Source organism: Spermophilus citellus (assembly GCF_964194105.1).
Source record: "Spermophilus citellus genome assembly, chromosome: 18".
NCBI lineage: Eukaryota > Metazoa > Chordata > Mammalia > Rodentia > Sciuridae > Spermophilus > Spermophilus citellus.
Genome location: NC_138200.1, coordinates 17,843,535 through 17,870,688, shown reverse-complemented (window position 1 = coordinate 17,870,688; position 27,154 = coordinate 17,843,535). Strand labels below are relative to the sequence as shown.

Here is a 27,154-nt window from a genome sequence, read left to right as displayed (position 1 = left end):
TGTTTTAAACATGTACTTTGCACTTGAGTCCAGAAACACTGTTTGGTATTATCTTTGTCCATAAATACCATATAGGTCAGGTCATTCTATAACAACCTGTTTTCCACCCCAAATTGTGTCTTTCATATCTACAGATCTCATGGATTTCTTCCGTCTGCTATAATATTCCATCATATTAATATACCAAATTATATAATTTTCATTCTACTATTGATAGACATTTAGCTAATTTCCCATTTGCATCAGCATAACCATCCTGCTGAGACCATCCCCCAGTGTCTCTTTGTATGTGAGTGGGACAGCTCTTTACTAGGTGGTATGGAGGGTGCAGTTTCAGTAGAAGCTGTCAAGATGCTCTGCAAAGAAATGGCATAAATCTAGCTCTTTCTGAAAAAGGGCTCATCAGTGCAGACCATGGCAGCCTTCCCTCGGGCCCCCTCCCAACCCTGGTCCTCAGGCAACACGAAGTACTGAGGAGCATGGAATGTGCCAGGAAAGGCCTGACACCCTCAAAGTCACCCCGTGGATTGGTACACATGCCACATACATGTCTGGATTGTGGTGGGGAGAAGTGGGGCAGAGGACTCTCTAGAGCTCCAAGGAGCAGAGAAGCAAGTGGTTCATCTCCCTGGACCATGCCTCTCCGAACCAAATCCAGATGGGTCCGAACATTCAAGAAAAGCATAAAGATAACAGGATACAGTTCAATTCATCAGAGGGGTTTCTTCCTCAAGTTCACCATTTATAAAGAAAGGGCACATGTGTCAGAGAGAAATGGTGAATGGAAACTAGAAAATGTTGGTCCTAAAAGATAGTGGAGATGGAAGAGAGAGAGAGCAAAGGGAAAATTAAGATGCTGGGATGGTGAGGGAGGATCTGGGGTGGTGGTCAGGCTTCCTGGCTCATGGGAATGAAAATGAAGCCACTGTTGGTCCTGGGTCATGTGATGTGGCCACGACAAGACACTGTCACCAGGCAGATGAAACAGAATCTGTCTGTATTCATGCGTCTGTGTCAAATGGCTTCCAAAGGAACTGGAGCCCCCCCCCCCCAGATCTATATGGCTCCAGGAAAGAACAGGCGAGAAGAAGGCAGACAGCACAGGGGCAGGGGACAGGCCAGTGGGAGATGAAGTCAGAGAGGGAGACAGCATTGGAGCCCCTGCCTGCAGAGAGCAATGGGCTGGGCCAGGACCCCTGACCCCCTTCTTGGATGTCCATGTGACTACGGGCTTTGGAAGGTTTCATGGGGTAGGGCTGAAGCTAAGCAAGTCCAGCCGGCTCCTGAGTAGGAAACACTGACCAGACAAGGAGAGTAGCCAGGGACAGGGCTGGGAGTGCTGGGGAAGCTGGCCGATTGTTCCTGTAGAATAATCTGTCAAGAGGAGACATTAAACAGGATGCCTGAAATTTGAGAGTGGAACAAGTCTGAAAAGAAGAATCATCAGAGTTTGAGACTTAGAAGAGAATAATTAGATTTGTGGGAACAGACTTTTGGGGGGAAACTCCGAGGGCTACGAGAAAGAGAAAGAGCTCCACTCTTTAACCAAGGGTTGAGAAAGAACTCAACTCTTGACCTTCCTCTTCTGACCCACAGCAAGTTCAAGTGGAAAGGTTCTTGGCTCCCGGGTGACCCTGAGACAGCAGAGAGACACTTATTTCTGCATCCTATTCCACACCTTAATAAACATCCCTTGAATGCCCATCTCCAATAGCCACCTGCTTAGGAACAGGATGAAGCTGATTACCTAAAATACTGAGCAGAAAAGGAAAGGCCGGGAGACCCAAGTGGTCAGCTCTACCCAGCTGGGACTAAAGGTCTTTGCCTACATCTCCAGTGGTGGGTGAAGTCAGAAGAGTAAAAGTTCAAGAAAACTGAATGGGGACTAAGAGACAGACCAGTGGAGGGATTACCCCAGTTGAGGTGGGAAGGTATCTGGCAGAGTTGGTCACCCCTGTCAAGAGCACAGAATTGCCCTGGCATTCAAAAAGCCTATGATGTGACAGTCCTCAAGCCACTGTCACTGGGGACCTGGGGTTTTGCCTGCCCGGAACCCACTCCCCCTCCTTCCAGTTTTCCTTTAGTCAATCACTCTTTCTTCTTTGTGTCCATATGGCATGAGGTGTTGGGGGACAGGGGCTGGGGGGAAGGTTGGCCCCACCCACTTGCAGGGGAGGGCACGTGGCCCTTTCCTTGGACTCATGAAGGATGTTTTCTAGAATATTCAGGAAAGAAACATTCTCTTTTCACAGGTTGTTTAGAAAGACAAAATGGAATCCTGGAGCTTCTAGAAATCATCTTTGGCATGAGAACAAAGCCCACAGAGGAGAGCAGCGCTGAGACACAAAATCAGATGACAAGTGGTGGCATTTGAGCACCCAGATACGGCTGTTTCTGAAGCTGTTTTTCCTCAATGCTTCAATCTCATAGCCAATAAATCCCAGAGTTTGCTTATTCAGCTTATAAATGGTGAACTTGGGGAAGAAACCCCTCTGATGAATCAAGTGGAATCAGTTCATACTAAGATTTTTAAAGAGAACTTGTCACTAATAAGAGAATCATTGAGAATAGGTACCTTTGATTTAAATATTTTCTGATTTTGTAGTATAAATGAGAGCAGATTCAAGGCTATCTGTAGATTAATGTGTGATTCTGTTGCATTTTGACATGTAAGAATTAGGATAGCCCCTGGGCCGGGTGCGGCACACAGCTCTGGGCAGGCAGGAGATTGCCCTCATTGCTCCCATAAATCAGATGCCTGGGTAAGAACAAAGACTCATATCAGAAGTGCGTTCTGAAGTTTTAAAAGTGTTTCTGCACATACTATAAAACAAGCGTAAACCATCCTACGTCATTGGTTTCTTATGCCTTTTCTTTTTCCTGGTACTGGAGATTGAACCCAGAGATGCTCTACTTCTGATCTATATCCCCAGCTCTTTTAAATTTTTTCCTTTTGAGACCAGGTGTTGCTAAGTTGCAGCGGCTGGCCTCAGGCCTGCCATCCTCCTGCCTCAGCCTCTCCAGTAATGGGACCACACGCATGTGCCACCACACCAAGCCTCCTATGCCTTCTAATCAGTAAGGTCTACCAAAGCCAGCAAGGCGAGATGCCTTGCTCAAAAATATATGCCAGACAGACAGTGGAGCAGGAGGATTGTGAGTTCAAAGCCAGCCTCGGCAAAAGCGAGGTGCTAAGCAACCCAGTGAGACCCTGTCTCTAAATAAAATACCAAAAAGGGGCTGGGGATGTGGCTCAGTGGCCGAGTGCTCCTGAATTCAATCCCCGGTACCCAAGGGGAAAACAAAATACACACACACACACACACACACACACACACACACACACACACAGAGACATATCCAGACAGTGGCCACCCCTGCACCAGAATCTGTGAAGGACTCTGGATCCAATGTTCCTTCTGTTACACCAAGTTCCTCTCACAAGACAGTAGACAGTATGTGGCACTCAGGGACAGCAGTGCAGAGGAAAGCCTACCCTCCCCAGGGGGAGGCACTCTTAAGGGCGCCCAGAGGAAGAACATGGCCCGGTTGAGGCTGGTGGACTAGGCTCTAGGAAGGCTGCGGACTCCATCTCTTCCTTCAGGAACTTACCTCCCTCTATTTCTCCACCCAGCACCCACGGACAACCTTCCTGGGAGTCTGTGCCTCCTCCAGGTAGGAGCAGTAGATGATGACTTGCTTTCCCAGAGTCCCCTCTCATCTAGGACACAGGCTGTGACAGAGGTGCCATCGAGTAGTGGGAACCGTGGCTCCAAGTGGGAGCCGTGCTGCAAAGCTGTGCTGGGAAACCAGGAAGCTGTTTGAGGAGGGGACAGACAGCGCAGCCAGGTTCAGGGCAGCAGAGGAGAAGTCCTGGGTGTGCAGCAGCAGTATCCCAGGTGTAAGCTGCGGGGTCTGCGCCAGGGGTGTAGACAGCACTGTGTTTCCAAGCACAACCTCCCCTCCTGCTCCTCAGGCTGTCCTGGGAGCCCATGGCTAACTAATAGTCTTTAATCACAAAATTCCTTTTCTGCTCAGCCAAGCAAGAGGGGAGCCTTGTATGTTCAGAGAAGGCTGGAATCAGAAGGCACAGAGGTCTCCATTTGGACCTGCCTCCTGTCTATGCCTTCAGTCCTTCTGAACCTCTCGGTCCTGCGTGTCCTCCAAGGAAGAAGGCAGCCCAGCTCCTGCTGTGACTCCCGGACTGGGCCTTGGTCAGTCTTGTTCTCCTGGCCAGGCGCCTCCTGGCTGGAGTCTGGCGCAGGGACAGGACTTGTTCTGCTCTGTTCATCTGCGTCTTGACCCTAGGATTCAGCAGCACTCTGGCCTGGGCCACCATAAGGGAACCCACCAGTCTCCATTTCTATATAAGAACGTTGTCGCACAATATGGCTGTGGGGCAAGGAACACGGGAAAACTTAATGCCAGGATCCTGGAGGGAAATCAAGCCTGCTGATGCTTCTGCCTGGGTCCTGCAGGAGCAGAAGCCCGTGAATACGGGGCCTTGGCACTGAGTTAAATGTTCCCTGTGCTCTGAACTATGCTAGATCCCCCCCAGGACTCCCACTGCAGGAAGACAAGGGTGTTCCCTTGTCCAGGACACCTGCCTGCATACTTATTCACCCGTCATTCCTTCCACCATCAACTGGGTCCATGGAGTACCTGCTCCATGACAGACATTAGTCAAGGTGCTCAGAAGCACTCCGGCTCTCATGCAGGTTAAGGTCCACGGGGAGTCATGGAGGAATGCTGGGTGGACCCCTTCTGGCCTGGAGTTTGGGGGGCTGCCCAGGAATAAGAAACGCTTCAGACAGGGTCAGCACTCCAGCAGATTGGCACAGGCAGAGACTTTCTCAATAGCCCCCCTAAAGCTCAGGAAGTAATGCCAAGTGTTAATAAATGGGAAGGCATCAAATTAAAAAGCTTCTGCACAGCCAAGAAAACAATTGGAATGTGAAGACAGAACCCACAGAATGGGAAAAAAATTTTGCTAGCTACTATTCCGATAGAGAATTAATATCTAGAATATATAGAGAAAAACTTTATACCAAAAAAAACAAATAACCCAATTAATAAAGGGGCCAATGAATTAAACAGACACTTCTCAAAAGAAGAAATACAAATGGTCCACAAATACATAAAAGAAATGTTCAACATCATTAGCAATGAGGGAAACGCAAGTAAAACTACACTGAGACTCCATCCCAAGCATCAGAATGGCAGCCGTCAAGAATTCAAATACTAACAAATGCTGGACAGGACGTGGAGAAAAGGACACGTTTACACTGTTGGTACAACTGTAAGTTAGCACAACCACTATGGAAATCAGTGTGAAGGCTTCTCAAAAGACTATACATGGGACCCCCATGTGACCCAGCTCTGCCACTCCTGGCATCTACCCTGAAGAATTAAAGGCACCTCACTGCAGGGATCCTGCACACCCATGTTTACCAGCACAGTTCCCAATAGGCAAACTCCAGAACCAGCCTAGGTGTCCACCAGTGGATGGCTGGATAAAGAAAATGTGCTATATATACACAATGGAGTTTTATACAGCCATAAATAAAAATGAAATTATGACATTTTCAGGAAAATGGATGGAACTAGAGCCCATTATATTAAGAGAAATAAGTCAAACTCAGAAGGTTAAAGGCCTTCTGTTTTCTCTCCTATGCAAAAGCTAGAGAGGAAAAAGGAAAAGAAAGGTGGGGACAGATCTCATGAACTCAAAGGGAGGTCAGTAGAGGAAAGGGACCAGGGGTGGGAGGGAGTGGGGAGGGGAAAGTGATGGGGAGTGATATTGGCCTAATTATATTGTTATGTTGTGTATTGTGTGCATGTGTGAATATATAACAACAAATCCCATAAATATGTACAACTGTAATGCACCAAGAAAAAAAATGTTAGAGAAAATAAAATAAATAAATTATATGGTGGAAAAGTAAAAAAAAAAACCACTTTAAATGATCAAACTGTAAAAGGCCCAAGAGAGTTTACAGTGTCATTTTGATATGCAAGTGGCTTCTTCCTCCCTGTTTCTGGGCCAAGAGGGTATGAGAAAGCAAATAAAAATGATCTGTTGGCTAAACCTGAAAATATATTCATGTGTGCATTTCTTAATTGTTAGACTCCGTAAAAGAGTTTTTACTGGAGCAACAGAAAACCAGGTCAGCCACAAAGAGTCAGGGTAAGTCACTCCAAGCAAGCACTATCACAAAGGCACAGATCTCCAAACAGAAACAAGGTCGACGTGGCTGCAGATGCACATCACAAGACATTGCATGACCACAGAGGAATGGCTCAAGGGTTCAGGAGAGGAGAAGCAGGGCAGGGTACATGGGGAGAGAGAAGGCAGGGGGGCGGGCTCACCTCTCTCTTGCTCTGGAACCACAGCGGAGGACATAGGGACTAGTCAACCTATTCCAAGTGGCGATCAGGTCTGAGGCTCAAGGCAAGTGGTCCCATGGTCTATAGCTGAGCCATGGGGTGGGAATAAAAACTGGCCGAGATGAGAAGAGGAGCAAGTAAATGAAAGCAAATCACTGCATCACACCAGGATGTCAAAGAGTCTAGAATAAAAACACAAACTCAGGCCCGGATTATGACCCAGATTATGTCCCTAGAGCTTTAATTCTATCAACCCCAATCTCCACTAAACCCCGCAAGATAGGCTCTGACATTATTTCCCTTTCACGGGGAATGAACAGGAGATTAAATGACTCGTCCATACCCACCCAGTTGAGGGGTCCCTAGAGGCTGGGACCAGGCAATCTGCCTCCCATCCCTGCCCTTGACCACCACCCTACACAGCCCTTGGAGATCCCTCTCCAGATAACAGGAAACTGTCCACGTTCTCCACTTAGGAATCAATAGTGCAGACTCCTGGGATCAGTTCTGGGGAAGAGCTGAGATTTTTCAGGTTCTCTCCTGAGAGTAACCAACTACTGGCTTTCTGTGATGACACCGCCTATCCTGATGTCACCGCCCATCCCTGAGCACAGCCAGAGGAGGCGGCAGTAGCTGCAACTCCACCATTTCCTAAAGGAAGTTAAAAACCAAGAATCAAGTGAGGTCCCAGGAGACTGCCTATGCTCTAGAGAATTGCTGATGGCGGGCAATAGAAGGACTCAGGAGACAAGGTAAGGGTTCAATCCCAAAGGACAGACAGAGCCAGGGAGGTACAGGATCAGAGAAAGGATCAGTGTTAGAGAGGTGCTGGTTATGGGCAGACCGCCTGGTGCTGAATGGGGCAGGGGTGGGGAACAAGGAACAGCCGAGGTCACAGCCTCCAGGCAGGCAGACATTTCTCCATCTGACTCCGGGGCAGCCAGTGTTCTGTCTCTGGATCAGGAGTGGAGTGGGAGACGCTGTGGCTGAAAGGCTCTGGGGGTCTGTCCAGGATGGGAACACAATGGGTCCCTTGTGTGGCTACTGGAAAGAGGCTGAGGATGGCTCCTGTTAAGAGTCTGTTTATCTGGTTACAATTTATAATAGGGGAGTATTTTTGCAGTTTTGCAAAGCACTTCTCATATGTCACCTCATTGAATCACTTTTTAGTTTTTGGCTAAGATCAAGTGTAGTATTGGTTCTTATCAGTTTAACGTGTTACCTCATTCATTCTCCTAAACATGCCTGTTCTATTTGCAGAGGGCTACAGTCTACATCAAGCCCGGGGAAGTGAAGCAACCCACCCCCGCCCCAGACCTCGCAGCTGATCCACACAGAGCATAGGAGGGGGATCCAGTCTAGCTTCCCAATCACCTGGCCCGTCTGCCCTGAGCTCTGCCTTTGGAAGGCTCATGAGGGAACTGGGGGCCAAAGGCATTCAGAGAACCATTTTATATAAGGGACTGTAGATTTGGGTACCTGCAGGGGGAGGTATGCTGGAATCAATCCCCTGTGGAATGTACCAGGCATATACATACATGGATACATTTGTACTCATAGGCATGCATATGGTTGCATGTGCGTATACGCGTATGCCCGGATGCACAAACACAATGCTCACTTCAATCCTGACAGCAGCCTTAGAAAGCAGGTGCACTATGATTGTTATCCTCGTTCTACTAGGTGAGAAACCGAGGCCCAGAGAAGAGAGCAGCTCTGCTCCAGGTTACGCAGCCAACAGGAGCAGAGCTGGGAGTCCAGCCCATACAGCTGGCTCCAGAGTCCATGCTCTTACCCTCTGAAAGGACCAGTTTAGTGGACTAACTATAGGCCAGGTGACCTGCCAAAGAACCCAGTGCTAGGGATGGGATGGGAACCGAGATTTGACTCCAGAGTCTGACCTAGAGCCGGTGCGTGTGACTCCTACACACATTCCCACAGGGGTTGTGGATGGCTCTAGTGACTGAGGAGGGCTGAACTGGGATGGAGGTGTGGAAGGAGCCTGAAGTTGAGCCGGAATGATTTCTGGAGACAGCTCCTTCTTCTGAGCTGGGCTTGGGATGCAACTTGCCTCCTGGGGACCTCTCCACCTTTAAGTAAAAATAAACCCTAAGCTGGTGATCACTGGTTTGTAGCACAAAAGAAGCTGTTTCTGCTTCTCTTTTGCAAATATGAAATTATATTAGTGATGCTTTTTCATACTTTTTACTTTATCCCGTTCCAAGTCCTCTCTCTCCACACACCCCTCCCCCCACAACCCTCTTGCTCTTAAGGAGATGCATTGGCCGGAGCCGGGACCCAACGCTGGCCCATGCAAAAGATTCTTGGTACTCCACAGACCAGCGTGGAGTCGTCTTTGGGGTGATCCCAGAAACCGCAGGGAAGATGCACTCGCCAGACAGGGGCAGAGTGCGTCATGGAAGCCCAGGGTTTCTGGGAGCTTATCAGACAAGAGGGTTGTAAAGGGGGAAGGAGGGGAGGCCGGGCTTCTGGAAAGCAGGAAGAACTCCACATGGCCTCAGCTGGCACTCCCAGGCCTGGCGCACTTCCCGCTCCCCCAGGCTCACCACCTGGACAGGATGGGGACACACCTTCGGTGACCAGGGTGGGAAGGAGGGAATGGCAATGGTCATGGGAACCACTGGGACTGGACTTCTGCCCCAGAACCCATCAATGTCCGTGGCCTACAGAGCCTACTGTGTGGACAGGAGTGGGTAGGACAGCAGGAGGGCAGACACTCTTGAATGGGTCTTTAAAAACTGTCAATCAGGAAAATGCCTCATGAAGACAGGCAGTTTGGAGAGCTTCCAGAAGGAACCAATCATGCCAACACCTAGATTATATACTTCTAGGCTCTAGAACTGTGAGAGAATATATTCATGCTGGGTAAAGCCACCCAATCTGTGATCATTTGTTACAGCAGCCACAGGAAACTGATACAGATAAACTAGGTTTAAATCCTAACTTTGCTAATAATTTTCATGAACGTGAGTAATTAACAACTTATCTGAATCCCAGGTTCCTCATCTATAAAATGGAGATAATAGTACTTACCTCCTAGGGTCCTTAGGAAGATTAAATGACATACAAAAGTAAACTTTTGCATTGTATTTGGTATGCATAATCGCCGAATAAGTGAGGAAAACCACAACAACCATAAATTAGAAAATTTCATTCCTTAACTTAAAACCTTCCAATATGTCTTCTCTTACTTTAAGAATAAAATCCAAATCCTTACCTTGGACTAAGAGCCCAATAGGAAGTACCCTTCCCAGACCACCACCACCCCTGTCACATCTTTGTCCTCCTGTCCCATCATACTTCCTCATGCTTATTCCACCCCAGCCACACTGGCCTTCTTTCAGTTTCTTTACCATACCAAGCTCCACTGATACCTCAGGGCCTTTGCACAAACTACCTGTCCCCTAGCTCTTCATATGGAGGACTCCTTCAGCCCTCAGCTCAAATGTTACCCATTCAGAGAACACGCCCTTGCCTCCCAGCTAAACACACCACTCCATCCTACGCTACTTTATTAGGTCATTCTGTTTTATGTCCTTCATGGAACATGCCACTGTCAGCAGTTACCTTCTGTATTCGTGTAGATACTGTAGTATGTTCTCACCTCTCCCCAACCAGATTATAAATTCCCTAAAGGCAAGAACGTCTGTCTTGCCTGCTGTTCTGTCCCCATTCATTCATAGACGGAAGTGAGTGATCATCTGGTTGTCCCTTGCCCTCTGCTGCCTAATCCAAGGGACTTTGGGGAGAACTTGAGACCATGAGGGCTGTCCCAGGTCCCCAAAGCTAAGAAGACACTGGTGGAAAGAGATGAGGTGGCCCAGAAAGCAGAGAGAGTCCCCTGGGAAAGGCGGGAGTGTCTGAGCAGAGCGGAGCCCATGTCCCGGGCAGCAGAGGCCACGTGGGGCCACCTGACTCAAGAGGATTTTCTGGGCTGGTTGGAGCCCCTGCACTTGAACGTCGACATCCCGGTTTATATAAAATGTGCTCTGCTGCCCAAGGAACCAGGTGACCCAAAACCAGGGTCTTGAACCTGCCCAGACTGGATCATGTGGGAAAGGGATGGGAACTGGATGCTGCCCACCGCGGGGAAGGAAAGGGGGCAGGTAGAAGGGAAGGACAGAGGCAGGGGCTCCCTTAATGGGGTGTAGGTGAAAATGACCAGGAAGAACCGTCCCGAGGGGCGTGGATGTAGGAAGAGCCCGGGGAGAAGACTCGGAACTTGGATTTCCAAAAAAGATCAAGTAGATTTGAAGGGGCGTAGGGTTGGAGAGAAGCAGGGAGTGTCCGTCTGCCTCTCTGGAAGGGTGTAGGCTCACCGGCTGTTCTTCCTCTCTGTGACAAGTGGCTCCTGGAGAGACGGAAGTCCTCTGTTCCTTTGAAAGACCAGCACTTGAGGCTGACAGGGTCGTCCCTTTCGTGAAAGCCCGAAGACCCTTCCCTGGGTGGACTGTGCAAAGCCCTTATGGTCCGAGGACCCTGACCCTGGGAAGTTCTGGGTCTCCTGGGAGGACTAAGTGGAGGGTGCCTTCCTGGGGGACCATCGGACTGGTAGCAAAGAAAAGAAGATGGAAGTGAGTGTTCATGTAGATAGATGCCCACACACTGCCGCTGCTAGGCCTGAGGGGTCACCTTGTGGATGAGCCCAGGCCAGACTCGTCTCTGCTCAGCTGTCCTCCAAGTCAGTAGTCCCTGGGCACCAGAGCAAGCAATGCAAGCCCACGGTCCCTGCCACATCAAAAGGACCAGCTTTTATGAGTTTAAGTGAACAAAGAAACAAACGGTACGAGGTCAGCTCTTACCAGGTCACTACCACTGGGGCACCCCACAGGCCACACAGAGGGAGGAGGAGGGCTCCCAGTACCACACAGACTGGGACAGCATCGCCACCAGTGTCACTGTCCTGATGCAGACCACCCTCCTCCTGTGCTTGGGGACCCACCCTTACCTTGTCTGTTCCTGAGGCTGGAGCAGGGCTGCTCCCTCACCTTGGCTGCGCTGTAGGACTGGAGACATTCTCTGCACAAGCCGTCACCTGACATTGCAAAGGCCACGTGTAGAATAATCTTCCTTGGGTTCCTCCACCCCCTGGGGTCTCTGTGAGTAAGATATGATTCCACTTGGGGCAACTTACAGTTAGCCATGCTGGCTGTCACCTCGTCTTGGTGTGGCTGGAAGCCTCAAAATCCCGTAAGAACTCTTCTTGGGCAGGGAAAGAGGAGGTGGCCCGAAGAGGCCTCAGGGGAAGTGGGGAATCAGAGCAGGAAAGAAACGGTGACCATAAATTAGAAAATTTCACTCCTTAACTTAAAACCTTCCAATGTGTCTCCTCTTACTTTAAGAATAAAATCCAAATCCTTACCTTGGGCTAAGGGCCCAATAGGAAGCGCCCTTCCCAGACCAGACTGTGTCAGAGAGACAGGCTGGGAAAGCTCATGAGTGAACCTGTCCTGGTCAAGGGACGCCACCGATCATCCCATCGGGGAAAGAGAAAAGAGGCACTAATGTGTGTTTGGAAGAGGCAAGTGGGAGATGGTCAGTAGACCAAACCTGGGGAGGAGACACATGAAATCAAGGAATTAACTCCACCTGATTTATTTCATTCAAGCAGAACATTCTTGGAAAGCCTCATGCGATTCCATGTTTCTCTTCGTCCCTGATAAATCTGGCAGCCTCATCCGCATCCTTTAACTGAACATGGCCAGACCTGCCACTTGGCCGTTTTAAGGGACCCAGAGGCCCTCGCCCACTGTTTTTTTTTTGTTACTGGGGATTGAACCCAGAAGCACTTGACCACTGAGCCACGTCCCCAGCCCTGTTTTTGCATTTTATTTAGAGACAGGGTCTCACTGAGTTGCTGAGGGCCTCGCTAAGTTGCTGAGGCTGGCTTTGAACTCGTGATCCTCCTGCCTCAGCCTCCAGAGCCGTTGGGATTACAGGCCTACGCCACTGCGCCCGGTCCCCCGGCCCACTTTTGATGCTCTGGGCAAAAGCCCTGCCCCCAGCCTGGTCTTGCCTCAGCTTCCACGGCGTCATCCTCCGTGGTCCACGTCTTCTGGCTGGACCAGCCCTGTGGGAAACAGCAGTGTGGCTTTCCAGGTCACCTCGGGCCCACGCATGCCCCACCACCCACCGTGGAGCAGCGTTGGCACCCAGCTGCCTGGCTCTAGTCCCACAGCGCTGTCGTTGATTGAGTTCTCACACTGGAAAATAAATGGTGCTGTGTCAAAGGAAATGACAGATAAAAATCATCTAAAATCTGCCTAATTATAGATTCAATGCCTTCATCTCTTTTTGTGTCTCAGAGATAAAACTGACTGCTGTTCTTGAAACCTGACTTGAATCACGTTCATCCAACCTCAGGAAGGGCCCAGACAGACGGGCCACGGGGTGGTACCCAGGTTACGCCACCCTGGGTAGTAATTTCTGTGGCATCCGCTGAAGCTTTCCCTGAAAGGGAAGATGTAAGCTGGCCTCAGGTACACAGCAGGCCTCGGTACAACGCAAAGGCTGCAGAGTTGGAGGAGCAGAGGCTTATCTACCAAAGTTGCAAAAGTGTACTTTCAAAGAAACTATCAATTTCCTCATTTATTTTAAAAAAGTCTTATTTTTAACAGTACCCTGTACCTAGCCTTTTGCATAACTTCTTTCCAATGAGTTATTAACAAAAGAGGCATTTCTGGGAAATCTCTAATTGAGAAGAGGTGAGTGTTTCTTCTCTTCTTCCTCCATTCTATTGCCAGGAACACAGTTGTGATGACTGGAGCCCCAGCTTTCATGTTGGGCTTACTGTGAGGACAAAGCCACCCTAGAATTTATAGAGCAAAGAGCTAGAAAAAGGATGAGTCTCTGAAATCTTTCTGAAGCTGCTAAAGACAGTCTGGGCTGCCCTACACTGCAGATCTAGATGGCTTCTATATGACTGAAAAATAAAATTCTATAACTTTTGCATCACTATCACTTTGGGGTTGTTCTTTTAGGGACAGATGAATCTAGTTTCGTTCAGCAAAAGAGAATAGAGTAGAAAGCTAGTCCAAAGTCAATTTTTGATGATATTATACAAGGAAGGTATTCAAAGAGATTTGGAATAATTTAAGGGGCAAAGGAGAGTAGCAATATCTCAGGGCATTGTGAATTTAGTCTTATTCTTCTTTGCTTTTATTTCCTACACCTATTATTTGTTTCTCTCTGACTTTTAGGGTAGCTAATATCCCTCTCTAAATGGCAGAAGTTGGAGTCGTGGTTATCTTGAGGGTGGGTGGTTTGCTCACTGAGAGCGACATAAAGGGGCCTCTAACAATGTGTTATATCTCTGTAGCGGTTACACAAATGTGGCACCAATGTGGTAACATCCAGCCGTATCACTGAAATCAGTGCACTTTCTTGTATGTGTATCACACATTAATAGTAATGGTTCATAAAAGATCTCTCTAACAGCCTACAGAATGGGAGCGAATTTCTACCACACACACATCAGATAGAGAACACTAATCTCCAGGATGTATAAAGAACTCAAAAAACTTAACACCAAAAAAAGAAAATAACCCAATCAATAAATGAGCTAAGGAACTGAACAGACAGTGCTCAGAAGAGGAGATACAATCTATCAACAAATATATATATTAAAAAAATGTTTAACATCTCTAGCAATTAGAGAAATGCAAACCAAAACCACTCTAAGATTTCATCTCACTGCAGTCAGAATGGCAGCTATCAAGAATACAAACAACAATAAGTGTTGGCGAGGATGTAGGGGGGAAAGGCACACTCAAACATTGCTGGTGGGACTGCAAATTGGTGCGACCAATCTGGAAAGCAGTATGGAGATTCCTTGGAAAACTGGGAATGGAACCCCCATTTGACCCAGCTTATCCCACTCCTCGGTCTATACTCGAAGGATTTAAAAACAGCATACTATAGTAATGTAGCCACATCAATGTTTATAGCAGCACAATTTACTATAGCTAAACTGTGGAACCAACCTAGATGCCCTTCAATAGATGAATGGATAAGGGAACTATGGAATATATACATAGTGTAATATTACTCAGCATTAACAGAATAAAATCAGGCTGTGGTTGTGGCTCAGCAGTCGAGTTCCTGCCTAGCATGTGCAAGACTCTTAGTTTGATCCTCAGCACCATATAAAGATAAATAAATAAAGGTATTATGCCCAACTACAACTAAAAAATAAATATTTTTTTTAAAAAAGAGAGAATAAAATCGTGGCATTTGCAGGTAAATGGATGGAGTTGGAGAGTATCATGCTAAGTGAAGTAAGCCAATCCCAAAAAACCAAAGGCTGAATGTTTTCTCTGATATGTGGATGCTGGTCCATAATGGGGGTGGGGAGGAGCATGGGAGGAATGGAGGAACTTTGGAGAGGGCAAAGGGGAGGGAGGGGAAGGGAAGGGGAAGGCGGTAGGAAAGACGGTGGAATGAAACATCATTACCCTAGGGACATGTATGAAGATACGAATGGTGTGGCTCTACTTTGTGTACAACCAGAGAAATGAAAAATTGTGCTCCATTTGTGTACTATGGATCAAAATGCATTCTGCTGTCATTTAAGCAAATTAGAAAAAATAAATTAATTAATTAAAAAATAAATAAAAGGTCTCTAAAATCCCACACCCTTTTATGACCACCAGAGCTATTTTAGTCTTAGAAGTGTTTTCGCTTCCCATATTTCTGTTCAAGTTTCGTATGATTTGGGTACTTTCCTCTTTTTTCCTAGTAACCAGACCCCAATTTTGACAAGTTGGGAAAGGGACCAATGAGTGTTCACTTTCCCAGACTCTCTTACATCCAGGAGCGCTCAGAGGACATGGTGCTGCCCAGTGAGGACCCAGCAGAAGTTTGCTGAGTGGGACTTCTAGAAAAGCAATAATCTTGCCAGGCACAACAGAACATGCCTGCAATCCCAGCAACTCAGGAGGCTGAGGTAGGAGGATTGCCAGTTTGAGGCCAGCCTCAGCAACTTAGTGAGACCCTGTCTCAAAATAAAAAAATAAAATAAAAAGGGCTGGGGATGTGGCCCTGTGGTAAGGCACCCCCAGGGTTAAATCTCCAGAGCAATAGTCTTGATTAGAGGAGAGGACAGACCCATCTCTCACCTTCTCTTGCTCTCTGTCCTCCCTTTCTGCTCAGGACCATGAAGCAAACGCTAAAATCTAGAGATGGTGGAGCAGAAGCCAAGAGGGAGCTCAGGTTGCGGATGACAGTTTGGAGCAGCCTTGGGCTCCTCATTTCCTTCCTGTTACACAAGAAAAATGAATCTCTGTGCATTTAAGCCTCTGCTGTTTGGGTTTTCACATTTGACAAGCCCTAACTGAGATATGAGGCTTTTATTTTTTTAAATGGCAAAGTCTTCTAAAGATGAAAGAGAGCTTCTAGGTGCTAATTCACTATTGGCTTTGGATTATGGCATAGCAACAGCCCAAGGAGGAAAAAAAATAATAATGTAAACCCCCGACCTGAAACTCCAAAATGAAACTGCACCTGCAGCTCCCTCCCACCTTGTCTTGGTAACAGTCAGCACCACTCACTCTAGGGGCGGAATCCCTCCATCGGTGGAGGATGCTGAGGAGCACGACTCCAGGGAAAGAGGAACTCAGTTCATCTAAACTGCAAACCAGTCTTCAAGTATTATGTCCGTTGCTTCACTGTTTCACAATCTATTTTTAACCAATTCCCGCTTCTGATAAACACAAACTTTCTAGTTGGCATTTAGAAAACCAGGGCTTTCCCCTACAAAATTTCCAAGCATTTTTGAATTATAGGTATGACCATCTCCCCTTACACACACACGTACACACACACACACACACACACACACACACACACACTGGAGTTTCAGATCCCTTCCCGACGCCTCTTGAAAATGGGCAGTCTGCCTGGCGAAGTGGTGCACGCCGGTGATCCCAGCAACTCAGGAGGCTGAGGCAGGAGGATCACAAGTTCAAAGCCAGCCTCCGCAAATTAGCAAGGCCCTAAGCAACTCAGGGAGACCCTGTCTCTAAGTAAAATACCAAAAAGGACTGGGGATGTAGCTCAGTGGTTAAACGCCCCTGGATTCAATCCCTGATACCAAAGAGAGAAAGAGAGAGGATGGGGGGAGAAAATGAGGAGTCTCTCTGAAGTTCCTTAAGATTCTGCGAACCCCACTGACACCCTGGGCACTCCAGCCATGCCAAAGCCACAACTTCTGGGGGAAGATGAGTCACCTATGCCACAGAGGAGACATTGAGAGGAGAAGAGCGGGAAGGCCCAGCCTAGGAGAGGAAAGCTGAGTAGCCAGTTGCCCCCCCCCACCCCCTCCTGCCCCCTGCTCCGGCTCACCTTTTGCAGACTTAGCCAGCACCTGATGGCAAGCTGTCCACCACCACTCAGGGACTGGGTCACTTCCATGTCCAGAAGCCCTCCTACCTGTCCTCCTTTGTCAAAGTCCACACTGGCAAGCAGCCCAGGAAAACAAAAAGCTGCTTCCTGCCTTTCCAAAGCGTGGTGGGAGCCCCTGAAGGTGACTGGTGGGCTGGCCTGGGAGCTGAGTGTAGGGGGGGATGGGGGGGCGCAGACCCATTCCTGGTCTGGAGGTCAACTCTGCACAGATAGCGGATGGAGAAGGGGATCAAGGGGAAGGAAAAGTCAGACGACCTCTCCAGGAGTCCAGGAATAGAGGCACGGTCCTCCTTCCAAGCTCTTAGTTCTGTTTTGCGATCAAATCCAGACCCTTGTAAACATTCATGGTAACCATAAAAGCCAAATGATGCAGTAAATTGTTTGAGATGGGGAGAGAGGGAGGGAGGGAGGGAGGATCACAAAATCTGGGATCTTATAACGGAGCAGAGCTACAACATGTGAGAGGCTGCAAATCCCCCGGATCCTGAGGGACTGGGGTTGAGGGTCAGACCTTGAGTTTTCAGGGAGGGTGGAGGGTTACTGGCAAGAGGCCTGGGGACCACACACACCCGGGGAAGCAACTGGCATGGTCTCACAGCCCTGCCTGGCCCCGTGGTTCCCCCTCTGTCCGGTCGAGGGCCTCCTAGCCTGGACCCACACGGTCAAGAGTGAAGAGCACCTTCTATACAGCCATCTCTCTGTGGGTTCCAGAATTGAGTCCTCCACTTACCAGATGTGTGACTTCAAGCGAAAATCACTTAACCTCTCTATAGCTCAGCTTCCTCATCTATAAAAGGTGGTGAGTGTGTCAACCTGCCAGGACATTTTAAGAGTTACGTGAATCCATCTTTGTAAAGCTGTAAGCATGGAGCCTGACCCGCGGCATCGTAGAATAGGCAGTCAGAGTTGGCCGGTAGGTTAATTTCCTACATCTGCTGTAACACATTGCCACAGACTTGGTGGCTTAAAATAACAGAAATGTGTTATCTCATAGTTCTGGAGAGCAGAAATCCAAAACCACTATCGCTGCGCTGAAATTAAGGCGCAGTGTCTCTGCACCTGCACTTTGTTCTGTGTCCTGACCCAGCAACACAAGGCACCTTGACCACGCCGTGACCCAGACAGCTGCAGCTTTTCCCTGTGGGACTGAATCAAAGCCAGGGCTTGAACATTCCAGGGCACTGATAAAGGTTTTCAAGTTGTTCCCCAAAACACTGAAGGAAAATGGCCTCATCCCTGAGTCAAATCCCTTCAACTTGTGTATGAACTGCACACCCCGATCTTCTTGTGGCAGACACACAAGACGTCATCCCTCTGTTAGTAGGACATCCCTTTCTTTCATTGTCTGAAAAGGACAACACAGCCCTCTTTTTAAGTAAGTTCCCATGATAAATGCTTGGCATGAGCCATCCTCGTATTCAATCCTCATTTTTTTTTTTGAAATCCCAACTGGCCCCCATGAAACAAAGTCCCTTATGAGAACTCTATGGCTATCTTTTGGGGAAACTCCAGCTGTAGGTTCAGCTGGGACAGAGCACCAGGTGTCAGCAGGACCATCTTAGCTTTTCCATGGTTCTGACCAAAAGACCTGACAAGAAAAATGTAGAGGGGGAAAAGTTTATTTGGGGGGGCTCACGGTTTCAGGGATCTCACTTCATAGATGGCCAACTCCATTGCTCTGGGCCCAACATGAGGTAGAAGAACATGGTGGGGAAACAACTCAGGACATGACCATCAGGAAGCAGAGAGACAGGTTGTGTTTACCAGGGACAAAAAGTAAACCCCCAAAGCACGCCCCAGACACCTGCCTCCCTGAGGCACGCTCTGCCTGCAGTCAGCACCCAGTTAATCCATTCAAGTGGATGAACACACTTCTTAGGTTAAGTCTCTCATGACCCAATCATTTCACCTCTAAACTTTCTTGCATTGTCCCACACATGGATTTTTGGGGGACACCTCATACCTAAGCAGAATAAGGATCATCCCTTCTTCCAGAGGCTTGAGATGAAAATCTATTCCTTGCTTCTGCCCCCTTCTGGTGGCTGCTGGCATTCCCTGGCTTGTGGCCACATCACTCCATCTCTGCCTCCTTGGTCACATCGCTTTCTCTTCCTGTGTCTGTCTGAAATCTCCCTCTGCCTCTTTATGAGGACATTTGCGAGGACAGGGCCAGCTCAAATGACCCAGAATGGTCTCGAGATTCTTAGCCCCACCTGCGAAGTCCTTTTTACTGTGGGCAGTAATATTCCCAGGTTCTGGGGATTAGGATGAGGAACCATTATGCAATGGCCACAGTTGCTCTTATTGGCTAGGAGTGGAGTCTGATTAACAGTAAATAGGTGGACAGAGAGTGGAGGGAGGAGAGATCGCCACAGCGTACTGGGATATACGGTTACCAGCAAGGGACAAGAACATCCCTGGCAGCAGCTGAAGGGTATCCCAGGACCCTGAGACCCTCCTTTCAATGCCATGGTGCTGGGGGTGGGCTATATAATGCTGCAGAACTGGAGGGGGACAGAAGAAAGGCTGGACAAGTGGTGGCTCTGGAGGACATGCAAATACAGGAGGGTGGAGATTGTCACCTTCACGGTAGAGTGAGTTGCCCTTATAAGGACACTGCAAGGGCTGAAAAAGCTGATAGACAAATAGAAGTTGGGTGCACTGTATGGGCACAGGACAGCAATGAAACCTCAAGATCCATTTGAACATACAAGTCTAGAAACATCTTTCCTCTTCTTCCCTTGATCCAGAATAATCAGACTTTCATTCCTCTCTGGAATTCTGCAATTTTTCATTTATTGTTATTTGTTCGTTTGTTTGTTTTTGGGGGGGGACTAGGGATTGAACTTCAGCACGGAGCCACATCCCCAGCCCTTCTTTATATTTTATTTAGAGTCAGGGTCTTGCTAAGTTGCTTAGGGCCTTGCTGAGTTACTGAGGCTGGCCTTGCACTCTAGATCCTCCTGCCTCAGCCTCCCAAGCTGCTGAGATTACAGGCTCTTGTTATTTATTTAAAATCAAGTATCCCACTAACCACAGTATGGAATGTTGACTATTAGGGAAGAGGGTGGCTGTGAGGGAGCTAATGATGGTCCCGGGCAAAATCCTGGTAACAGATGATGGTGGATTGCACTGAGATAGGGTGACGGAGATCAGGGGGCGGAGTGGGTTCAGTAGGTCTCTGGGAAGTACACGGGATCATCTTCTGAGGCTAAGGAAGAAGGTATTTTAATTGACTTTCAGATTGACTAAGCTTGAGGCTCAGGGGATGAGATAGGAAGCGATCGTATGCCCTGAGATGGAGGATGCAGGAAGAAGGCTGAGTGAACCTGAACATCCAGATGACACTCCGACCACCAGACACGTGGATGCCAAGCTCGGAAACCCAAGGTGGAGATGTCAGAGAGGGCATGCGGAAGATGTAACGGAAGCTATGGGAGCAGACACAACAGACAACAAAAAGTGCAGAGGATAATAACAGGAGAAGAACCAGATTTTAAGAAACCCCAACTCGTAAGGGATGGATGGGTGAGATATGGTAAGCCAGACACAAGAACTAAGAAGTGGTCAGAGGAGGGAAAGGTGGGTGACCAGAAGAGCATCAGGTTTCTTGGAAAGAGGATGTTTCAAAAAGTTACCTTGGATTGGGGCTGGGGATATGGCTCAAGCGGTAGCGCGCTCGCCTGGCATGCGTGCGGCCCGGGTTCGATCCTCAGCACCACATACCAACAAAGATGTTGTGTCCGTCGAGAACTAAAAAATAAATATTAAAAATTCTCTCTCTCTCTCTCTCTCTCTCTCTCTCTCTCCTCTCTCACTCTCTCTTTTAAAAAAAACTTATTAAAAAAAGTTACCTTGGAAATGACATTGAATGTTAATCAAATAAGAAAAAAAATGTTTACTGGATTTAGTTACTAATAACAATAGAAAGACAAGATCCTATAAAAAAAATAGGGTCAGAACCCAAATTAGACAGGTGGGTGATGGAGAGCTAGGAAGCAGACATAGCACTTGATTTATTTATTTTTTTCACATTCTTTTATCGGTGCCAGAGTTGTATGAAACGGTGGGACTTGTTGTCACATATCCGCACATGCACACAATAGAACAATATATTTTGGCCAGTATCATTCCCCGGTCTCTGGCTCTATACAGCACTAACATAATGTGTCCAATCACAACAAGGCAAGTTGTAATATGACGAGAGAAAACTGAACTCGGGAGAAATTGTGAAAGCCAAGGCTTTTGTGAAAGTCTACCAAATTTAGCCCAGGAGATTACATTTCCCTTTCCTGTGATGTAGGTGGCCATCATGAATCACGGGTTCCAAAGTTTCCTTCATTACTGCCATCAGCAGGGGGAGGAGCATCGCCACATAGATGACACACCACTGAGACAGAGGAAGACTTGAGGAGAGGGGAGGACAGGTGGAGGCCAAGAGGCTGCCTGCTCCTCTACGCTTGCCTTCCTGCAAAATTCTGCTTTGCAGCTAAATCCAGATCCTCGTGAATATTTATAGACAATCGTAAAAGCCGAATGACACAAATACATTTGATAGCAAGCAACAGAGAATGGTCTCTTAGTGCCTTAGTTCCTCTGTTTATCTAGAAAGTGCCTCTGTGTGTGGAGGGAAGGAAATAGGGAGGTGGGAAGCCTTTATTCTAGAAGGGAGTAGAGCTAAACCCCTAGAGATCTGGACCCTGGAGACCTGAAAATACTGGATGACTGAGCAGTGGGCAGGGAGTAAGTGTGTCCTAGGGAAAGAATGGGGATTCTGAAATCCATCCCCTAGGTTAAAGGGAAACACGGGGGCTGGGGATATGGCTCAGTGGCAGAGTGCTTGCCTAGCATGTGGGGGATGCCCTGGGTTCCATCCCCAGCATCAAAGAAAGAAAGAAAAGAAAAGATATTCTGACTAAACATGACTATCATGTTTCCCCAGCTGCATATTTCTACAGGATTTTGAGGAGCTTCTAACCTGGAGTTACACTAGAGAGAAAGGGGGACAGAGAAAGGACAAGGGTGGTCCAGCCTCAGGGTAATCCTCTCCTAAGGGAAAGGGAATACATGGAGCTCTGCTCTCCTGCAAAGAGGCACTTGAGCACCTGAACTCCAGCCTCCTGTATTCCTGACACTTTCCCAAGTGTGATGGCACATCTGTGCCCTGAGCCTCCGGATATTTTATTTACCAAGTGGTTCACCATCTATGAAGTTGGAGAGGTGGAACCATCTAAGGGCATCTACCCAGGGCTAAGCACTCTGTGTCTGCCATCTCCTGGAGTCCCCACAGAAATCCTGAGGGTTTCCGTGCTCACTTGATGGAAAAAGGAAACCAAAGTTCAGAAAATTGATCTACCCCCAAAGTCCCAAATGAAGGGACTTGGATTTGAGCCCACGTCTGCATGACTAAATCCCATGCTATTTCCACCACAGCAAGCCATGAGCTGGGAGGAGTCAACCAAGAAGGCAAAAGACTCTTGGGGTGAAGGGCAGGAGACCACCCAACAGTGGAGAACGGAAGGGTGGAAGGAAGCAGGGAGCCTCTTTCTTTGGAGTGAAATCAACCTTCTAGGCACTGACCGAGGAAATTGCCTGGAAAGGAGCAGAGGTTCTGACATGGAAGTGGGAAAATGCCTGGAGTTAAACAAAAACAAAAAAAAAAAAAAAATCAGGAATCAGGAAGTAGATACAGAAAAATCTGTGTTTGGAAATCGGAACAAGGCTCTCCAGGGAGAGAACAGAGTCGCCGGGGCCCTTGACTTTGGTTTTGAGAGGAAACAGTGCTCAAGGACTGACCTGCCCCTCTCTGGTCACATGACCTGGGCTGGTATAAAAGCTTTCCATCAGCCAGGTCCCTCATGACTTTCTCCTGTGTGAAATGGGCAGCAGCAGTGGCTAAAGCTCTAGTCCTCTCTCTCAAGAGCTTCCAGACTTTTCTTCGGGACTAACTCCAAGAAGCCACCTCTCTGAAACCAAGACCAGGCAAGGCACCTTCGTACGTGTGCTCTGGGATGAGATGCTGGGGTCAGACTCTGAGGAGAAGCTGTGGGAGGGGAGGGCTGGAGGAAATCGGTCAGAAGCTGCAATGGGGGCACACCATTCCCAGAGGCAGGAGTTGGCAGGTGGGAAAAGGAGCGGCGGACCAGAGGATGATGCTTGGAGAGAGGACCCAGGGGCAAGCCTGTGTGTGGGCAGCAAGGTTGCCACACTGAGAAACTGAGTCACCCCCTTAAGAAGAGGGGTTCTATTTAATAGTCAAAACACCAGGCTCAGGAACCTGGGGACTTTTCTGAATATGTCTCTAAGGTCTTTTGGGGGACAAGCCACAATGCAGAGTGCTGGCTCATCCTTCCTCCCACGTTGCCCCGTGTGTACGCGGCCTCAGCTTCCCCTTTTCAACAGAGTTCCAGAGTGACTTGCAGGGCTGGACAGGTGGAGGAAAATCCGTGTTCTGCAAAAGGAGGGGACAAGGAGGTCAGGGACTGGGCTGTGGGGCTGGGCACCTGGGGCTTGGGAGACCCAGCCTGGGGTTCACAGTGCCGGGCTTCTTGAATCTTCCTTCTCCTGAGACACACCTTACAGCTCTCTGCTGGCTCCCCCGTCCCTCTCCCACGGGTGTACGAGAAGGAAAAGCCTTCAGTCAGGTTGGAAATTGATGACAGGGACTTCCTGTATCTGTGGGGCTGGGAGGGAAAGCAGAGGGGGAATTCCCTTGGGAAACCAAGGGTTGGTCTCCCCCAGAGACACAGGATGGCAAACGTAATAACTGCTGCTTAATATCCCGCCCAAGGTAAAGTCAATAATTGCTCTGGGCAGTTCTGGCAGGTGGTGTGAGCAAGCAGGGGTGGCAGCAGAAAGCTTGGGCCTGAGAAGGGAGAGTGCCAGGGACCATGTCCACATCGTGAACCAGGACAGAGAAGGGGCTGCAGGCCTCCAGCCTCCTGACCCTGCCCTTTTCCATCCTTCTCCAGAATGTCGCTCAGCTGGCACAGCTCCTTGATCCTCATGGCCTACATTGTCATCTTTCTCACGGGTCTCCCCGCCAACCTCCTGGCCCTGCGCGCCTTCGTGGGGCGGGTCCGCCAGCCCCATCCCGCGCCCGTGCACATCCTGCTGCTCAGCCTGACGATGGCCGACCTCCTGCTCCTGCTGCTGCTGCCCTTCAAGATCATTGAGGCTGCGTCCGATTTCCATTGGTACCTGCCTCAGATCGTCTGTGCCCTCACGGGCTTCGGCTTCTACAGCAGCATCTACTGCAGCACGTGGCTCCTGGCGGGCATCAGCATCGAGCGCTACCTGGGAGTGGCCTTCCCGGTGCAGTACAAGCTCTCCCGCCGGCCCCTGTACGGCGTGATCGCGGCTCTGATCGCCTGGTTCATGTCCTTTGGTCACTGCACCATCGTGATCGTGGTTCAGTACTTGAACTCCACGGGGGAGGCGGGAAATAGAAACGGAATGACCTGCTACGAGAACTTCACCAAAGAGCAGCTGGACGTGGTGCTGCCCGTGCGCCTGGAGCTGTGCCTGGTCCTCTTCTTCATCCCCATGGCCGTCACCATCTTCTGCTACTGGCGCTTTGTGTGGATCATGCTCACCCAGCCCCACGTGGGCGCCCAGAGGCGGCGGCGAGCCGTGGGGCTGGCTGTCATCACGCTCCTCAATTTCCTGCTGTGCTTCGGCCCTTACAACGTGTCTCACCTGGTGGGGTTTTACTCCAAGAAAAGCCCCCCGTGGCGGGTGGAGGCCGTGGTGTTCAGCTCGCTCAATGCCAGTCTGGACCCTCTTCTTTTCTACTTCTCCTCCTCGGTGGTGCGCAGGGCCTTTGGAGACGGACTGCGGCTGCTCCGAAATCAGGGCTCCTCCCTGTTGGGTCGCAGAGCCAAAGAGAGGACAGAGGTGACGAATGGGGACAGGGGTGTAAGCCAAACAGAGGGAGTGCCAAGTTCGGACTTCACCACTGACTAGTGATTTCCCTTTTGGAGGCATTCTGGGCTACACAGGAGTTGGGCAGCCTGGGAGAGAGGGGACTCCCAGAGACAGGAGTCCCCAGACCCAATCCACAACTGACACTTGGTCAGAACCTCTCTTACCGGCTGGGTAACCCTGCCTGGCTAAATCTTCCCTCCCCAGGGAGCATAGCTCAGTGGCACAAGAAGAAACAGACCTAGAAGCACTGTCAGGCTGGGGTCTTGAAGCAAGGTAGTAGCTATGAAGTTTGTCCTTGTGAGGTGGTTGGTGTTTGGAGGTGATGTGTTTGAAGGCTGAATCCTAAAGAATTCTTGCTACAACTTAGAAACCACATTTAGATACTGGTCTAGTTGTTGGTGCTAGAAAAAAAGCCAATAGGAAAGAGATGGGAGAGAAATACTAATTGAGAGCAAAAAAGTCCCAAAAAGGTTCGAAGCAAGGGGACTCCAAGGGAGGAGCAGGGGCTTAGATCTCTAATGATCTGGGTTTCACTGTGTCAGTTTGACCTGTTGCTTTGTAAATGTGCTCCATTCATTTGACATGTTATCTTGTCTCCCCCCTTTAAACTGGGGGCTGTGTGAGACCTGGTTCTCATCTTCCTTCTCCATGGTACCCCACGCAGGCCAGGATGTGGCTTGGTGCCCATCCACCTGAGATTGACACTGATTAGCACAGGAAAAAGCAATCTGGTCTGGCAGATTGAAAATAAAGGCCGTAAAACCCTGAAGTGAGGGTTCACGAGTTTTTGTAGCACATCGGCAAGCCAGATGAACCAGAGGCCTTAGAGGGAGGTGATGCTGTAGAAACCACAGAAAACTTTTAAGATGAACATGTCAAGAGGGTGATGCAAGTAAGGACACTGATGGAATTCTGTTTAGATGGATAGATTAGAGGATGCAGCTGAGTCTTGATTCAAAGATATCTGTTTATCACAGGGGCTTCAAACCGGGTGCCTCCTGCTCTGAAATCTGCTGTTCCTTATCATCAAAATTTGTCCTCCAAGGAACTCATTTTCTATCCATCCCTTTGCCTGCCTTGTGCCTCCTCTCCCTTCCCAAACCTACCAGCATAACTCATTTCTCTGCAATAAGGACCCCCTGATCTGGCACTGTGATGCACACCTGTAATTCCAGCAGCTCGGGAGGCTTAGGCAGGAGGATTGCAAGTTCAAAGCCAGCCTCAACAATTTAGCAAGGCCCTAAGCAACTTAGTGAGACCCTATCTTTAAATAAAAAGGGCTGGAGATGTGGCTCAGGGGTTAAGCACCCCTTGGTTTAATCCACAGTACTAAAAAATAAATAAATTAAAAACCCTAACTGTTCTCTCTAATTGAATGAATTAATCTTCAGCCCCCAGCCTCGTCCTTTTTGACTCAGGCCATACATTAGAATTACAGGTGGAGATCTGAAAATAATAGAGAGAGCCAGTCACTCCTACTGAGAGAAGCTCTGGGGGTGGGCCCCAGCAGGTGAGCTTCAGAGCATGACTAAGTCGGGAACGGCTGTCATGGCTCAGGAGCCAACTCATCCAAGAAATTATTCTTCAGGGAGACCTTCCCTGCATATATGTCCCCCCTCACCTCTACCCACCTTCTCCCATTTTCTGATCCCTCACTTATCTCCTCTTAATAAGACCCCAGTCAACGTTCACTTTCTCCAGAAAGCTTTTCCTGATTATCCCCCACCCAACTGTAAGATCATTTTCTGGTTTCTTTTCTCAAAAGAAGGCTGGACTGTTGATGTAAGAGTACAGATTCCAGTGATGGTACATCTTACCAGCTGGGGGACAGGGAGTGAGTCACAGCCTCCAACCGCCTTTGCCCTATCGTAATAAGAAGGATAATGCATACTTTCTGGGCTTATTCTGAGGCCTCAAATGTGATTGCAGCCGGAGGCGTAGCTCTGCAGGAGAATGCATCCTCAGCATTCAAGAGGCCCTGGTTTAATCTTAAGCACCAAACAACTTTATAGATACATTGTATATGTGTATATTATTTATGTGTTTAATACAAATGTACATACATATATGGTTGCAGATTTTTTAAAATGTGATTGTGGAGGTAAAATTGCTGAGAAATTGTGGAGTATTATTTAAATCTAAGACATCCATCCATGTGAAGCACAGATGTACTCTCACTTAAAAGACATATACGTTAAAAATTTTAAAATACTGGAAATAATATGTTATGTAGCCAACTCTAGGATAGTTTGGCAAGGATATGTGAAAAAAATATATGGAATTTTCCAGCTGTTATGAGTCTATGATGTATGACAGTTTCCAAAAAAGCTAATTTGATTTAGGTGGCATTAAAAGAAATAAAGATTGAATAAGTTGATAACAACATCTCTCCACTTAGGTGTAATCAGTCGTGCACTCA

At 48.5% G+C, this 27,154-nt stretch overlaps 1 protein-coding gene across 1 annotated transcript; it reads left to right on the top strand.

Annotated features, from left to right (window-relative positions):
- Nucleotides 1-22,696: 22,696 nt before the first annotated feature.
- On the top strand, nt 22,697-24,988 carry LOC308638185 (free fatty acid receptor 2). The gene is made up of 2 exons (XM_081275328.1): nt 22,697-22,804; nt 23,781-24,988. Exon 2 carries the CDS (start codon nt 23,782-23,784, stop codon nt 24,772-24,774), a length of 993 nt encoding a protein of 330 aa, XP_081131454.1. The 5' UTR covers nt 22,697-22,804; nt 23,781; the 3' UTR covers nt 24,775-24,988.
- The last annotated feature ends 2,166 nt before the right edge of the window (nt 24,989-27,154 follow it).